General features: G+C 39.5%; 2 protein-coding genes across 2 annotated transcripts in view; one reads left to right on the top strand and one right to left on the bottom strand.

Moving 5' to 3' along the window:
• Positions 1–10,584, top strand: part of wdr7 (WD repeat domain 7) — a 28,766-nt gene extending 18,182 nt beyond the window's left edge. The window contains exons 19-21 of the mRNA XM_025062853.1: positions 1,583–1,680; positions 8,927–9,045; positions 9,884–10,584. Coding sequence (XP_024918621.1) covers positions 1,583–1,680; positions 8,927–9,045; positions 9,884–10,042 — 376 coding nt within the window. The 3' untranslated portion in view covers positions 10,043–10,584. The remainder of the gene's footprint in view (positions 1–1,582; positions 1,681–8,926; positions 9,046–9,883) is intronic.
• LOC103389163 (threonine synthase-like 2) overlaps positions 1–18,464 on the bottom strand; it is a 649,915-nt gene that overhangs the window by 312,610 nt on the left and 318,841 nt on the right. The gene's annotated exons all lie outside the window — the stretch shown is intronic.

Consider the following 18,464-nt stretch of genomic DNA (forward strand, 5'->3'; position numbering starts at 1 on the left):
AGTGTATCTCTTTTGTGTGTGTTACAGTGAAAGGCAGTAGGAGCAGGTGTGTGTGTGTGTGTGTGTGTGTGGGTGAGTCAGTGTGGATAGAGGGGTGGGAGTGTGAGCAGGTGCATGTTTTTTTGGCCAGTGTTTCCCTGAATGCACCTCACCGCCTCATCTGTGTAAAAAAATAAATGTGTCTGTACGTGTGTGTGTGTGTGTATGTATGTTTCCTATTTTGTTTTTCTATTTTTTAAAGTTCTTTACATTCCACAACATAGTTTAATTTGTTCAGTTTTTTTATTATTTTCCTACACTGTCAGATTTGTACAGTATAGTTTTATACACAGTATGCCTTTCTGATGGGTGAATAACTCCCTAAGGGATTAATATACCTAATACTATTTAACATTAACACTGTTTTTAGATGAACTTGACTTTAGAAGTTTATACATGGATGCAACATTTAAAATGAATGAAATATATTACTTATTTGTGAAAAATGGTTGTGCCTACAAATCTGATAGAACAATTCATCATCAGCATCAGAAAAGTACACCATGTATCAAACTATAGGCATCTTAATCTGATAGAACACCGGCATCCTAGGCTTCAAAAACATGTAACTGTAAACGTATTTATAGCCATGTGTGAAATGTTTTTAAATATAAAATAGAAGTTGTAATTTTTTTATTTTTTTTTATTTAAATTTCTTAAAAAAAACAACAGCTGTTTTTTTTTCCATGCAGAAAACAAGAAGAGCAACTGCGCTGACACAAATACTTTGAATGAATTATTGAAAAAAAAAACCTCTAATTAACCTGTTCTTTAAAACCAATTCAATTTGTTGAACATAACATGAAGTAATTTAGAAACAGAACCTGGAACGCATTTCAAAGAGATTACGTCTTTTTAATTAAACCTTTTTTTCCCCTCCAGTATGAGAGAGAACTAACTGTGATTCACCACACAGAAACACACACTTTGTGTCAATTCTTTGTCATTTTTTCCTCTTTATTAACAATCTGAGGAAACCACAAAGAACACTTTAGTCTTAGTTGCCGTTTTCCTGTCCTGCATGTTGGATTTGTTCATTAACCTGACTCTTATCTAAACCTTGGCACCAACTTAAAAGCTGCTAATTTAAATGATTTTTTTCTTCTTGATCCGAGAATCCTCTTACATAGTTAGTTTTTCCCAAATTTTGAACCTCCTTCCCGTGGAGCTCCCTAACAGCCATGTGTTGCCTGGTAACGGCCATCGATCGCATCATTGATTGTTGTATTGGAAGTGTTTGTGTGTCTCTGGAAGTTAGAGACGCCTCCAGTCTGTTCAGACTCTGGATGGTGTCCTCCACCCAAAATTCAATAGACTGGAGCCTGTGAAAGACAACACACACACACACACACAGACACACGTACACAAAGAAATTCAATCTTGTGCTTCAAAACTGTTTGGGTGAAGTCTTGGTCTTATATATGGAAGTGTGTATCTTTATATTATTTTGTCTTTGTGTGTGTCCTGGCTCTTCTTCTCTTCCTCCTCCCATCCCTCCTTAAATATTTCATGCCTCCTCCTCCTTTGTGATCTACTCCTGCAGGCCTCCCAGACCAGGAGGAACCCCGGAGTCTCCTCGCAGGACGCCGGCCGTCCCCCCTCAGCCCTCCTGCCCGGCGCTACAGGCCCAGATCAAACAAGGTAACTACAAAAAGAGGGGTACTCACATCACACATCCCCAGGGTCGTGCAGGGAGGGTGGGGCATGAGCTTGATAATGCAGCCCACTGGCAATAAAACCTACAGAGAATTGTACAAGACAAAAAAAAACAAAAAAAAACCCTCCAAAATCTCACAGCACGAAGCCTCTGCTGTTCCACTCTGTGGGGCTTTGCAGGACTTTTTCCATGTTTTTAAATGCAGGTTTTTTTTTTGTTCTTTACAAATTAAAATTTATGAACCTTGCCATCAGTTAGAAAAAGAACCATACTCCATTAAATGTCAAACCACATCTTTACAATGATCCAAACCCGCAATCATCAACACTACCTTGAGTTGTTGCTCATAGACAGCATTGAAAAGACAATATGTTGTTTACAAGCAGTCCCAGGCAGCACAAGCAAATTGGCTGTTTTAGGGAAACCACAGCTAACGTAAACCAAATATCCTGCTGTGGAAACGGTGAACTAGGAGAACTGTTCGCACTCAGCTTGATGGGAGCACTCTTAGTGAGTAGATGCACCTGTGTCACCATTGCATTATGTGTCCGATCTCTCTGTAAACCATTGTGTCCAGTGGTGTTAAAAGACAAAAAATGAAAAACATATTTAAACAACATTATAAAAGTTGCTGTATGCAAAGTCGTGACCAGGTACAGGTTTGGATACATTTTTTTATTTTTGGGTGTGTAAGTTTGAGTTATTCAACTGGACTGGACTGTCTAAACAAAGCTTAACATATTTGAAAGGACAGGAAGTGGTGTATAAACGAGAGTAGACCTAAACAATAACCAAGGAGAACGAGAGCAAGAATTTCACTTAGGAAAAGAAAGTGTTTGATGCTGAAGAGAACCCTGCTCTGTGTCGCTGCAGGGAACAGTTTTAACCAGCCGTCACCATCTGCCTACCACACACACACAAACACACACGAGCTCACACACACACACACACACATGTGCCATGGGTGGCGCCCTCAGGTGGGGGTGCTGTTGTTCACTGCTATTGTCCCACGCTAATGGAGGCCAAGTGTGATCAGCACAGGGACTTATTCATGCCACACGCCTATTCACCAGCATTCAGAGAGAACCCTGGGCCGTGACCTCCACACAGCCAGCTACTTCAACCTGGGGTGTGTGTGTGTGTGCGCGCGTGCGCACATGCGTTTGTGTGTGAGAGGGAAGGAGAGAGCACTGTGTTTCTTTTCACATGGAAATAAATGAGGAGGCCCCTCTAATATACTGCGCCACTCAGAGGAATATAAAGAGACCAAACAGGGTGTAAAACGTACCAAATGTTAGACTTGCTACTTCAGAATGTAGACTTAAAAAAATCCTAGACTTCAAGCTTTTAATGTGTCAAATCAGAAATTGTACTATTTTTTTTATTTAAAAAAAAAATTAATAAAGGAAGGAAAAAGAGGAAGAAAGGAAGGTATTCAAAGAGTTTTAAAAAAAAAGTTTTCTAGAGTTTCTAGAGAAGTTCTAGAAAAAGCAGACTACACTGGAACAAAAAAAAAAAACGTTAAATATTTTAATGCTTGGAGCAGGTGAACACTTTATGCCTGCTGGCTGCAATGCAGCTCATGTGCCCGAAATTTAGTCCTGGTTGACATGGTAATGTACATGTGAAGACATTTTGTGATTCTGTTAGCATTTTGCGGCATGCCTCAACACGGTGGAATTTGTTTGAAGTGTTGTTGGAGAAATAAGAGTGTTTTTAACATTTGAATTCTACCAGACTTGGCCTATATTGAGACAATAAGATAATATTGCCCACGGAAAGTCATTATGTGTCAAGAATCTTTCTCTCCTTGTCATCAGTATAGGTACTTATAAAATCCATATCGAAAAATCAAAGTCTAAAACTGAAGGTCTAAAACTTTGGGGGAGAACAGTAACATATCGTCTGCATACAGCATAACCTAATGTTATCATCCAGGCTTCTCTCAGAGAAATCCATCTTATAAAGTGTTTTTACTGAGTCATCAGTGATGATGATGTAGAGCAAATATATATTTGCAGCAACGTCTCATTCAAAATGACCCATTATTTGCTCACACCTATGCTCCCAGGCTGTCGTTGACTGCTCTCATCTTCAGTGTCTATCTTTCAGTGTTCTTCTGTCTATTCCGATCTTCCCACTGTTGTTGACTGCATGGCTTCACGCTGCCACTGCAAACACTATGGTCCCACAGTGTGTCTCCCATTCACTATGTCCATCTGTTGGTCAATATACACTCCTTTCTTGTCTCCTTGCTATCTTTCTTTCTCTATGCTCTCCTTTCAACCTCTCCTCCTTTCTTCACGATCACAGGACGTATTCTCCTATTTCTGTGATCTTTGGTTTTCTCTTGCATCCAATCTGTTTTAATAATGAGAGGTACCTGTTGCGTCTGATTTGTGAAGTGTCTGTTAATGCAAGAAAAACACTTTTTTTGTGTGTCAAAAAGAACCGTGCTTCCGTCGTTTGTTGTCAAATTCATGTGATGGGAAGTAAGTAGCATCATGTGATCTTTGTTAATACCAAGTTTCATATTTCTGGGCTTAAAGAAAATGAAACTTGTTTACTTACTTATTGTAAGATAAATATACAGTGTACGTATACTGTCTTATATGATGGATTTTGTTTTGTCTAACCATACACACCCTTTACATTTTTCATATTCCTTTTGAAGTTGTTGCCTAAAAGCCTTTTAATAATGTAGAGCTGTAATTCCTCTGGATCTACAGGCTGTTTTTAAAGAATCTCTCTAAAATAAACAAATTAAGTAAGGTAATTTGTAATTTTATAACCGATGTAGAATGACACAGGCAGGTGCTTAGTAATTTTTTTTTCATTATATTTCCTATATCCTTTCACGTCTTAGTCTCTGTCTTGGGGTTTGGCAAAAAATAATGTTTTGGTTTGTGAAGGTTCATTTTTTTTAGCATCAATCTAACAGCGAATATTTCGCCTTCTTACTGTGGATTTTGTAACCGTCTGTGCCTTCTTACAACGGTTCCCATCACTCTCTGAGTTTCTGTGGATAATCCTTTATTGCTTTCTCATCAAGTCAAGTTTCACAACGAAGATTCTGTCCAATCTCTGGATCTACTAATGTAGCACATGATGTAATCTCCCAGACGGTGTTGTGGTGCAACGCGGCATGGATTATGTTCCTAAAATTTTCTATTTTTAATTGGGTCATTTCTGCCGTACTAAGCTGTAACTTGTTTCCTTTTATGTTTTTCTAAGGATTATTTAGTCTTATGTAAATACCAACATTACGTTACGCTCTCTGTGGGTTTTTCTTTTGGTTTTGTTTCTTTGCTATCATTGCGTTAATTCATTCCTGACGACTTGTTTCGTTTCCTTCTATATATCTTTGTATATTGACTGCATACTTTCCTAACCTGTTCTTTCCTCTTGACTATTTCTCTCCTTCTCTTCCTTTGCAAGCTGCTGTAGCTGCCGCAGCCAACATCAGCTCTGCCACTGCTGCTGGGGTTCCGGGGGCCCCTGGGGGTCTTGCCCAGGGGGCCTCTGGTTCCCTCAGCCCCGGCTCTGCTTCTTATAACATCCCCACAGTAAATGAAGGTACAGACTGACCTGACGGGTACCACTTAGGAAACGTTTCGCAGCCATACTTCTTTACTTTGTCTTTGGAAATCCTTTTCTACCGGATCTTCTCTCCTGTAGTGTCCTTTCTCCTGTCTTTCAGTTTCTCCCTTCTCTCCTCCCCACATTCCATAACCTTTTCATTTTCCCCTCCTTTTTCTATTTTTCATTGTACTCTCCCGCTTTCACTCTCTGTCTTTATGTCATCATAATTCTTCCCCTCCCCTATGCTCTCTCTATCAGTTATTCATCTTCTCTCCTCGGGTCTCGTCGCCTCATATCTCTTCTCTTGCATCAGTCTTGTTTTTCCCCCCCTGCAGCAAGTGTTGGGTTTTCATCTCAGGTGTCTCGCTCCAGTTTTGTCCTCGTTCTGGTCTGCAGCACTGTGTGTATCCGTTTGTACCTGTCCGTCCTCACTGACTTTAGTCCACTTTCAATCCTGTCAGTTTTGAGAAATCGGTGCAGAATGAGTTCACTGTTTCCAGTTAAGATGTCGAATATGACCAAATATGGTAGTATTTGTGTTATAATAATTTTGAAAGCCTAAATTAACAGTTTATCAGACAATACTACTAATAAATATGTACCTGGTCAAACCTTTAGGCCCATATTAATCATTCAATTTGCTCCAAAACCAACGACTACAAGTAAAAAAACACAAGCCCTCCGTTTAAAGACACAAACATTGGGTCATCTGCAAATAAGTGAATCTGACACATTTGAAGGTGCATTTAAAGCAGTTCTATGTCCTGCCCCAACGTCCTTTTATTTGCTGTTTAATGTCTCTCTGTCTCTGAGCCTAGATGTCCTAATGTCTCTGCGTGTCTTTGCTCTCTGTTTGCATGCTTGCTATTTTCACCTGCTTGAACCAGTGAATGTCACAAAACATAATTCAATTCGAGTTATGTTCACTTGAATATAAATAGTCCCACAATATGTTCACTTGAATATAAATAGTCCCAATTTACCCAACACTTTAAAAAACATTATTAAATATGACTCTACAAACTACAAAATTGAAAAATGATCTACAAACAAGGTACAGAAAACGTGAGATCCGACTTATTTTTCTTCTTAAACTGCAGTCATTTTTTCTTACAGGTTGTTGGTTCGTTGCCCGCTTTCTGGAACAATGAATGTGATTTCAATTTTGATTCTTTGGTACATCGGCAAAAGTGACTTTATAAATGAAAAACTTTTTGCATGTCATTTTTTAAAGGTTTATTCTAAAAAAAAAAAAAAAAAAAAAAGAAAACAGCAAGCATGCACACAGAGACTCCTTCCCTGGCTGTACCAGTAGATTCTTTTGAACAAGGACCGTATTAATGTTTATGCATTGTGTGTGTTTGTTTGATACTGACCTGCAGAAACCTGATTTCGCCAGTTGGTGCTGTTATTTTTTTTTTATAGAGGAAAAAAATGACCTTTATTTATCTGGAAATGTAAACCTCATTTTCAGAAAAAAATGATGTTAAATCCAGTACTACAGAACCACCAGGTTCTTTCTTCCTTATTTTCAGCCCCTGAGTTTTGAGCTGGAGGAAAATGTAAATATTTGAAGATGGAAGAAAGTATAAATATCATAGACTCCTTTGTTAAAATGAGTTTTATGATGAGTTTTCTGCAAGACAGTTTTCAAGTTTTTCTAACTAAAGGTTGACTGATTAGTTGACATGTCACTGTTTTTAAAATCATTTAAATCTGTCAACCTCTGCATAGAGTATTGCTGGTTTCTGTATATACCTGTTATACCTGTTCTGAAAAGGTAAGTCCTGTGTACATCGCCTGGAAAAGAAATTTACAGTATTGGAATTTCTTTCCTACTCAAAAACCTCAGAAGTACATTTTTACTCATCTTACTGCTATCATTCTCCTTGGGAACCATATATTGATCATTACAATATATGTGGTTTTTGGTGCTTGTTTTTGATGAAATGAATCTTTCAGTCCATATTTCAATTCATTCAATTCAGATAATGCAATAATGTGCTGTCATCACCACAATAAATGTGAGGGAAATAATTGTTTATGCCAAGAAATTGGTATAAAACTGATGTCATTCGAGCGTCACCTAAAAATGTGCACGTGGTAACCAAAGGTTTTGCTCCCTTTATTACAAAGTTGGACAAACTAAACATAATTAGTCCTGGGTTCTGCACCGCTCAAACATAAATAAACCACTTTTAGCATGTTTTGGTGAATTTCTCCACACAAAAAAAAGCTATCCTGCTGTCCTAACGTAACCCCACTGTCTCTTTTGTTTTTACTGAGAGGCATTGAGGACGTAAAAATGGATGACATTCTGGGAAGCACTTGTGCACTAGATGTTTCAGATAGTCTAAAGTGGTCTTTGCTGTACGTGTTAAACAGGAATGGATTTTTAAAACCCATGTTTTGACATTTTACATTTCTGATGTGAACCACAGTGCAGTAAACAGAATTGACACAAACCAATGTGCAGACAGCTGATTCCCTCGCTCTGCCATAACAATGCTTCTTATGTTGTCGCTCAGTTAAAACTAATGTCCCAATTATTCACAGTTATAGATGAGGATTAATCCAGATGAATCAACATTTCTAAATAGGATAAAATTATGGTGGAATTATTAATATGAAAAAAAAATATGTAAAAGTATAACTCAGTGTTGTTTTTTATGGAGTTGTTGGACCATTGTGATGGTCACTTGTCAAGAGTTTCTGTCAAAAGAATTCAGAATTCAGTGAATTTTTTTTTTTTTCAACCATATTAATCAGTCTTCAGTCACTCAATGATCCATCTGACAATTGTGTCATTCTAGAGTCGTGGGCTGTCTCTGTTAAACTAGACACAAACACAATAAGCATTGAGATGATATTTAATTCGTCCTTCAATATGTGCAAATAACATGTCTTGACTTAGAGCAACGCAAAACACATGGATGCTGACGCATTCAAACGCATTGAAACTTTTGTTCCGATAATTCTTCATAAATTTTTCATTTAGCGTTTCGCACAAAACCCAGCTGTTTCCTTTGGAAACAACATAGCAAAACATTTAGCGTTTCGCACAAAACCCAGCTCTGGTTCAGAAATGACAACGTACACTAAATACAGTGTCAGTTATTTTCCCGCCATTTGTTAATGTGTTGTTAGTGTGTTTACGATGACGATAAAGTTGTTGTTTATTCGGGAAACTCACTGCTGTCACACGTGATGTTTAGCAGTAATGAGAATATGGACCGTATGGAGGTGGTGAATTTAACATTATTGCCAGGGAATAGTCACAGTCGCTTTAATGTTTTTACACCGTGATATTGATAATTCATAATATTGACTGTACTTCAGGATAGTTACATGATGAGTTTAATTTACTTTTAGGATTAGTTACCCTAACGTTGAAGAATCTCATCAGCCTTGTTGGTGATGTCAGGTGAATCCTGTCATTTTACTTGTGGTAACTTTAATTTACTGCCCCCTAGTGATGGTTGGTTCTGACCTACCTTCAGACAATCTTTCAACAGAGAACTCCCACAGTAAAGAAATCAGGTTGAGTGGTTCAATAAAACCTTGACAGCAGTGAGGTTTGTGCACCAGTACAACTCTCCCTATGGTAATGCTGTACCTGTGTGTGTGTGTGTGTCTGTGTGTGTGTAGGTTGGAGTCAGTTGGCAGCCATGCATTGTGTGATGCTTCCTGACCTTCTGGGCCTGGACAAGTACAGACCACCTCTACTGGAGATGTTGGCCCGGAGATGGCAGGACCGCTGTTTGGAGGTAACAATCACATCTTATATTTATTGATGTTGAAATGTACACAAACGGGAATCACACATAACCTGGAAAATGAATGACATATCTTACTGTCATGAAACAAAAACACATCCTTGAAGTCCTTGAAGTTACCCTGGAAAATGATTACCTCTTCTTGCTTCTACCTGAATTTCTATTCAACAAAAGCAGCTAAATGTAGCTCCAGTGCTGTCACACTCTCTTCGTTGGGTAATATTGAGTATTTCTAGCGCTTCCAAATTTCCCAACATGCTTCTACCAGCCAATCACATTTGCAAATAAAAGCAGGTCATCAGTTTCTAGTTTTAACTTTGGCGCTAGATTTGGAGACTTTTTATGACCATGTCTATCAATATTATATGAATAACAAGCCTTAATGTTTTCTAATATTAAGGCTTTCTATTAATATTATATATTTTTTTAAATAAGAGTAATTATTTTATTTATATTATATACTTAATCCCAGATGTGTCAATATTATATGAATAGCGAGCCTTAATATTTTCTAATATTAAGGCTTTTCTAATTTGTGTTTATAATATTTTTCTTTTTTTTTTTTAAAGTAAGAGCAATTATTTTGTTTATATTATATACTTAATCCCAGATGTGTTGACATTCGGGGGTTATTAAGACGGTTAAATCATTTACTGCTGTTAATCAAAGACGACAATGTTCAGATAAAGTTTAACAAACCTAAAATTTCATCACTTACGTATACAGTATTGGTATTGTGACCTCTGTAGTCTCAATAATCATAATAGAAATATTACCATTATATAAAATAATAAATTAATTTCTAAAACTTGACTGTGTTTGGTCCCAGGTGCGAGAAGCTGCACAGGCCCTTCTGTTGGCGGAGCTAAGAAGGATCGGCCAATGTGGACGCAAGGAAACCATCGACATGTGGGCGCCTTACCTCCCTCAGTATGTGGACACGGTCAGCTCTCGTAAGTGTCTCACCGTGTGTAGACCTAAGATTTAAATCTACTGCTTCCTGACACTTCGCGCTTTCTGTCTTAAGCCGATATTTTCTCTGCGGCCTTCTGTATGGGAGAGTGAGTAGTTGATGAAGTTGTGCAAACTTCCATTTCCAGTCCAAAGAAACAGTGTAACGAAAACTTAGGCGAGTGTAAACAATGTCGTTCGGTTGTACACTTTACCTGATGGAGGATCCATTGTTGGTCAGTCTCTTGTTAAGAGACTGAAATCAGTTTTTTAGAGACAGAAGGACCGAAGCAGTTCAAGCATGTTAGATGACGTTTTAAGTTAACTTGTTATTTCTCAGTACAAAAACTCTGATTGGTCAGATTGGCTCATCTGTCAAACCTACTGCATTTGAACCAAGCACAAAAAACTTTATTTCTTTCATTTGTCTACTTGAACTGGCAACTTTCTGTCTGTCCGTCTCTCATCCCTCCTCTCTCTCTATATCTCTCTCTCTTGCTTTCCATCTTTCTCTCTCTCTCCCTCTCTCTATCTTTCTCTCCTTCTCTCCATCTATAGTTAGACCTGCTGATGGGAAGAAAGGTGAATCTCCACCTTCTTTTACTAGAAACGGTCATCTAAAATGTTTGTGTGTGTGTGTGTATTTTGCTGAGGATGCTGCTGATGGGGGGGGGGTTGTTTCTCAGGGGAATGGTTGCCATAGAAACGGGCAGCAGTCAGTGTTGTGTTACCACAGCAGTACCGCAGGCGGGGAAGGCAGCAGGAGTGATGGAGCAGTGACCTCAGGGGATGAGGAGGAGGAAGGAGGAGGAAGGATGGAGAGGGGGATGGAAGGGGTAGGGAGAGGAGGGGAGAGTGAGAGGGAGAGAGAGAGAGAGAGAGAGAGAGAGGTTAAAGGGTCATTGAATTTGATCTGTGTGCTGCACAGCAGGACTGGAACAGACAGTAAGATGACTCCTGCTAGTCCTGGAAATCCTGGAACGTCAAGGGAGAGTTAGGGAATGTGTCGAATCCCCCAGAGAAGTTGTCGAACCTGAACCTCTGTCTGTTGGTAAAAGGCCACTTGTTTCCTCCTCACGTACTTTGAAGGGGAACAGTTTTCTTTTTCTTTGAACCCGGCAGAGTGAAGACCTTTTGTTTTTGTCCCTGGAAATGCCCTGAATATCTTTTTACTGTCAGTAAATACCCAAAAGTATAAGGTCTACAGGTGTGGTGTGAATCGAATACTAGAATATACTGGTGTCCTGACTGATGAAATAGTTTTCCGTTGTCATGCACACATATACTGTATGTGTGCATCGCTCAGATGGATCGACTCGGGTAGTGGGAAACAAAGTTAAAACTGCAGCAGTTGAGTTCTGTCATACTCATGGAAAGGTTTGGACAAAGTCAGACAAAGTCAATGTCAGACAGGTTCCATTCCTGAGTTAGTAGTATACCAGGCAATGGACTTAGGTGGAAATTGATGATCCACACAGCTCTGTGTGTGTTTGAGAGTGGGAGAGTGCTTTGGCCAGCAGTGGCCAATGTTGCCGAATATGCATGACCTTTGAACCTGATGTGTGTACCACATAAGAGAATGCTCTATGGATCAGGCATAGGCAAACTAAGGCCTGGTGATGTGTGTACCACATAAGAGAATGCGCTAATACTGTGATGGACATGGATCAGGCATGGGCAAACTAAGGCCCGGGGGCCGGATGCGGCCCGTTTAGCTTTCTAATCCCGCCTGCCAAACTTTTCCAAATGATATAATTGATCTATATCTTTATTTATCATCATACTTTACCCACGTTTCCCCAATAGATGGCATAGAAAATGATAAGAGCATTTTAGCATTTACCCTTAATGCATGACATTTACATGTCATTTATCTTAGTTCACACCAACGCTCTATCCATCTGCTTCTCACCCGGCCCCACTGTCAAATTTTAGGACAAATTTTGGCCCGCGAGTCAAAAAAATTTCCCCACGCCTGACATAGTTACACAGCTATAACAAACTGTTTTCACGTTTTTTGTTTTTTTTTTGTGAGCACTTCACATAGACATTAATCCTTGCCCCAACTGTAATCTGACCATAATCTATTCCTATTCCCTAATTTTTAACCTGCAAAATGTCCCCACATTAAAAGTAACAGGGATACGCACAAACACACACACACACACACATACAGCCACATAGCTCCTTCTTCTCCTTCTCCTCCTCCTTCTTCTTCTACAGCAACAGACACACACTTGTTTGAAGGAAAACACCTGTACTTATCCATTAGCTTTTAGTGCCTGGAAAATGTCACTGAGCCTGTGTGGGAGTTCCAGTGGCACAGCATGGAGCTAAAGACACACACACACACACACACACACACACTGACCTTTTCCTGCAAGTGTTTAAAAGACAAAGGAAACAGCAGTTGTGGGTGTTGTTGACCTGCACTCAGAGTTAAACAGGTCGTCATGCACCATTCATTGTTTTATGAAAACACAGTATTTTACAAAACTGTCGCGTGGAGATTTCTGTAAAAACTGTCGTCGGGTTTTTTGTGCGTTAATATACAGATACATAGTGACCTTCACGTGCATTAAATGGTCAGTTAGAGAAGCTTTTCACACATACCCATGTTGTTACACCTGGAAAATCCATCCATCCATCCATCCATCCACCCATCCACCCATCCATTTTCATCCGCTTATCCGTTACCAGGTCGCGGGGGCAGCAGTCGCCACCCAAATCACACTGCACCGTACCAACCCCCCTGAACCTTCCTGCGGGTGGTGAGTCCACTGGAAGGTACCAACCGATCTTGCCCAGGAGGTGAACGCTGGGGTTCCACACCAATGACAGAGACATTGCCTCTGGGCCAAAGCGCCACACAATAATGTCACAAAAAGTATATTTAATGAAATAAAATCATCTCCTAATTTCAATTAACTCACAATTTCTGTACAGAGTGTGGGTGAACCTGGGCCTGTTTAGTTGAACATAACGCTGATGTACTCGTGTGAATTGAAGAAAAACACAGCTTCTAGCTGTGGATTCTGTAGCTTCTGTAGTGACAAGACCATCACATCCTTCTCCTCATGGAATATTCATTTCTTCTCTGCTTCCTGTTTTTCTAGATCCCACAGTGGAGAGTAATTTTGATCCTAAATTTCAGGAAGGAATAAATTAGACAAATCAAAGACCGTTGTGATTGGATCGTTCAGGTCACATCATAACAAATGTCACCCGGGCCGCAGAAACCACGTTAGTCACAGAAACGAAAGAGTAGCGGAGGAAGAACCTGAGGCTTTTATCTCAGAGCTACCCAGCAGAGAGGCACCGAGGCTGGGTACCAAAACGTACCCCCTCCTTTACTCAGGGGTGGAGTGGGGCTAAACACCCTCACCACACACACAGTTAACACATGGATGTTCACACACAGTGGATTAAAACACAGTCAGTGGTATTGTTGAGTGTTTGAGGGTCAATCGGTGAGAGGAGCAGCTGTTTCTTTGATCACTCAGTAGTGGTCAGCCTTTACCTCTTGCTCTCGTTTCTCTTTTTTTTTTTAGTTTATTCTCTATGTCAAGCGTCTTTTTTTTTGCCTCCCGTTGTTTCCTTCATCGAACTGCTGTTGTTAGATACTTTCCTCTGCTTCTGTTCTGACCGTCTGGATTACCTTCTTGTCTCTTCACCTGCCTCTCATCACATTTTCTCGGTCTATTTCTGCTTGTTTTCATGATTGCTTGATTCACTCTCTGTGTATTTTCAATTTAAACATCTTTTGATTTTTCTTTCTTTCCGTGTCTCTTTCTTTCTACCTTTGTTCTGCCTCTCTCCTCACATTTCTGTGTATCTTTTTCTGCCTTTCTCGCTGCCTTCTTTCTCGCCGTCTTTCTTTTGGTATTTTTATTCTGTTGTTTTTCTCTTCATTTCTGCCTTTTTTTTTATTACCTTCTGCCTTTCTTATTGACATTTCTTCTTCTCTTTTCTGGCCTTTTTCTTTCTTTCTTTCTTATATATATTTATAATTTTTTACTGTTCAGTCCTTAAACTTTTTTAAATTAAATTTTTATGTATCTACTGTTTTTTTTTTGTTTGAAGGAGGTTTTCTCTTCTTTTGTTCTGCACTTTTCTTCTAATATCACCAGTCATATCCTGTTGACTTCAAAATACATTTAGACAAATACAGATACCAATTTAAAACCCATCTCTGTCACCACAGTATGATTCTTTATCTCACATGTTCGACATAAACTACAACTACTACTACCTTTGTCACCACCTCACCAAACCACCACTACTACGACTAGTATTAAATGCAAAGAATGATTTCCCTCACAGAATAAACGGAGCACTGACAATTAGAAACACATTTATTCATTTTATTTATTTTAAAAGTTCTATTAGACATTGAAGAAGAAGGAGAAAAGTCAAATTAAAAAGAGGAGAAAGGCTGGTTCAGGGAGAAGAGGAGATCCAACCACAGAGAGAGGAGAGGAGGAGGAAAGGGAGCAGGTCCTGGAGGTTAACAAGGCATGCTGGGAGCGATGTGTCATGGCTGACATGACAAGCTTGACCTTGGAGCAGGGCAGAGTGTCTTCTCCCTCCTCCTCCCTGTCATCCATCCTCCCCTCCTCCACATCCCTCTCTCTCCTCTTTCTCCCTCATCTCCCTTCCCTCCCTCTCTCTCTCTGCTCTCCCCTTCCCTTCCCCTTGGTCAGGACAGCTGAGTTATAGTCCTGGCCTTGTGTTTATATGTGTGTGCTTGTGTTTTGCTACTTTACTAATTTACTACTTAGTAATTTAGTGAATTTCCTAACTTGGTGTTTTTCAAAATTCTAGGTAGTTTTAACTCTAACTTTCCATTCCATTTCCATTTCCTTAACTACTCTTCCTCTTCATATTTTCCCGTATAAACAATTACAGACAACTAAAAATGCAGGTGTTCGATGGAATTCTAACCAAAATGAAGTGACAAGGTTTGAATGTGGCTCGACTTTTGTCATTTATGAGTCAACGCAGCAACAACTACTGTAATTTCTAGATTATTTTGCACCTTTTTTCATCCTTTGGCTGGGTTAGCGACTTATACCCAGGTGCGACTTATATCTTAAAATATATAAGTTGACGTGTTTGTTATTTTTACACTGACAGCCACTAGAGGGCACTCTTGGCTTGTGTACCAGTATCTGCTACTCTAGTGCACCCCAGGTGGCTGGTGCTGCGTGTACTCTGGAGCGACTTATATGAGTATGTTTTTTTTTATTCTTCATTGTGCATTTTTTTGGCCAGTGTGACTTATACTCCCAAGTGACTTATAGCCTGGAAAATACGGTTTTTGCTAGCAACATTTTCTGATGGCAGCAGTTTGGATGATAAATTAATTTCTAGGCATCCGCTTGATGGCAACAGCTTGAAATACAAACAAATAAGTTGACACGTTTGTTGGCTTCATGCAAGGACAAGTAGGGTTGAAAATAAATAATAATATATATTTATTTATTTTTTATCTCCATTTGTTTGTTTGTTTTTTAAGTCTGTTAGGTTACTGGTTTTGCTAGTTTTACAATTTGTAGTTTTGTCACTGACGCTAAAACGACAAATGTAGTGACATGTAGATATCGAACCAAATGGAGGAACCGTGTTCCACTCACTCATCTGCTCTGTGATCGGAAGGCTTTGTTATTTTTTATTAATTTTAATTTTAATAAATTTTAACAGTTAAATTTTAAATTAAATTTTAATATGGACTTGGTTATGTGAAATCACACAACACCACAATACAACAAAAAGTCAGGTTCAACTGTGTGTCTGCAGAGTTTTCCTAATTATTTTTCCTTTTTTTTGTATTTCTTAAACTAACCATGAAACTGCTCACAGTTGAACATCAACACAGTTTTTTTTTAAACCTTTTTTTTTAACCCAATCACAGCAAAGCATCAGGTATTCAGGTGTTCAGTCATTGTAGTTTATTTGTTTTTAACATTTTTTTTAATCCAATCACAGCAAAGCATCAGGTGTTCAGTCATTGTAGTTTATTTTTGTTTGTCTGTTATTTAGCATCATTAGGTGTGTGTGTGTGTGAGTATGTCCATCATTAGATCAATCCATGTAATTATACCAGGTATAATTACAGTTTATCACAAACTCATGGTGGCATTTGTGATTCGATTGTTTTGTTTTTTTTTATTTTACTTTACCTGAAGTTTCAGCACGCACTGACTGCTGTACATAAGATTGTGTGTGTGTGTGTGTGTGTGGGTGGGTGTGTATTAATTAGGCTGTTTTGTCAGAGATTAGCGCAGCTTCAGCTCCGTTTCCTTCAGTTGCTTCATTCATTAGCACGATGCTAATGAAAAGTCACGCTTAATTGCCAATGGAGAGATAAGGGCTAAATGAAAACGGTAAATATAGAGCATGTGTGTGTGTGTGTGTGTGCGTGCGTGTGTGTGTGTTATAATCAGGTCTTTTGTCTTGTTAAGCAGGTAATAAAAGTTTATTGGGACTTCTTGTTATCCGGGTGATTAAACACACACACACACACGAGCGCACTCAGATGAACATCATTAACCCCCTCCTCTTGCCATTAAACACATCAACCTCTCTGGCCTTTTCATTAATGAACATCTCGCTTATTCCATGTTCCTCCTTGGTCTCTGTTCTGGCGTCGGAACTGTCTGGGATCTTTGTGGAACACGTTCCGTTCACAGGAAGATTCTGGACACATTCCACATAGTTGTCTCTACATAATGATCCAACTGCACCACTCATATTTGCAATGTCGGCTGCTGTGCCAACCCATGGTGCCCATCATTTGTCGACGGTCACCATCCATCTGTGTCTGTAGAGAACTTTGACGGAGTCATCAAAGAAGTCATTGCCTTGTTTAAAACGCCCTACAGTTGATACTTCAAGGGTCCATCGTGCCAGTTTCTTGTCCCTAGCTGAAAGAACATGTCTTCTGTTGCTGCTGCTGTAGCTAATGTTGGGTTAGTTGTTTGTTTTAGAGAAGCTTTTCTGCGTACCTGCGCAGCACCAGTCTAGCCATTTTCTCTGACCTCTGGGCTGAACCAGTGTTTTTTTTCTCCCCCAAAGAGAACTGATCCTCACATGATCTCCTCTCTGTTTTTGATCCTCAGCCTCTGTGAATCCCAGAGGCGGTTGGGCAGGAAAGCCTCTTTATATCCTTTGATAAACAGACTGGGTCAAACATCCTTGCTGTGTTTGCTTTTTTTGATCACATTTCTTCTCCGTTCTGACGCCCGATGAGAACACTGGCAGCTCATCCAGAGCATTTCCATATAAATAAATGAATTATATATATATATTTATATATATATACACACATATACTGTATATAACTCTCTCTCTCTCACTCCTCGGAAATGGATGTAACTGATGACGACATCACAGCAGGTAGGAACACTATGAACTGCGTAATTCTACATGATAACTGATTTCAGAGACTCTCTGCTAATACTCAGTCACATCCCTGATGCACCACCAGTAAAAATTTACAATTTAAGATCCGGGAACAGAGTCGTTCCTTGAACACTGTCTTCATGAAGTTAGGCGTGTTCTTCAGCGTACCTGGAACAAAAACCCAAGTTTGTCCGTCTTTGTTTTAGTCTGTGTCAACGTTAAATATTCATTTTCTAACGGTTGTTGTGATGTGTACGACGGTGTTGTGGTTCGGCGCAAAAAGATCAGTTCTCTCTTTGTGAATCTGTGGAGCATCATCTGGTGTCTGATAGAACAAGCATTCATTAGTCATTGATGTGCTGCCCAAGTGTGTGTGAATGTTTCTAAGTGTGCGGCTGTGACTCACTGTGTGTGTGTGTGTCTCGCTCTGTGTGTCTATTTGTTTTGGTATGTGTTTTTGTGTGATTCAATCGCTCTACGTTTGTGTGAGTCCACCCTACCTGCAGGTACAGCCAACCCGTTTCTCACTCTGCGATCATGTGTGATATCCAACACATCTAATGGCTTTTAATATTACATAAGTCACATCTCACACACACACACACACGTTTCTGCTTCATTGACCTTTAACTTTAGATATTTTTTTTCCCAGCATCTACAGTAATTTAACATCTCAAAAGATATTTAAGAACAACATACAGTAGTTGGAAGCGATGGTCAAGTTGAGGGGGGGGTGAATCCCAGAATGCACTGCTCTGCCCAAAGTTGTAAACATAACGATGTCAGTTTGTTTATCCCTTATCCTGTGACCCTGCACTAGGTTCAGGTTTTGTTTGAATCTTTTTCTAAGTTTTGTTCACTATGTGGTGCAGGACATTGACGTGACGTGATCATTTACAATCCTTTAGTCTCAGTAGAGATAGTCACCTGGATCAAAGGCTTCAACTCTGATCAGTGACATGTTTCTTAAGTGAGCAAGGTGGACACCAACCACTGTAAATCTTGTTACCCTCTGATGAAGAGGTTGCCGTCGGGGAGGTCAGAGGTCACCACTG

This window comes from Cynoglossus semilaevis, chromosome 14 (assembly GCF_000523025.1).
Source record: "Cynoglossus semilaevis isolate Cse_v1.0 chromosome 14, Cse_v1.0, whole genome shotgun sequence".
NCBI lineage: Eukaryota > Metazoa > Chordata > Actinopteri > Pleuronectiformes > Cynoglossidae > Cynoglossus > Cynoglossus semilaevis.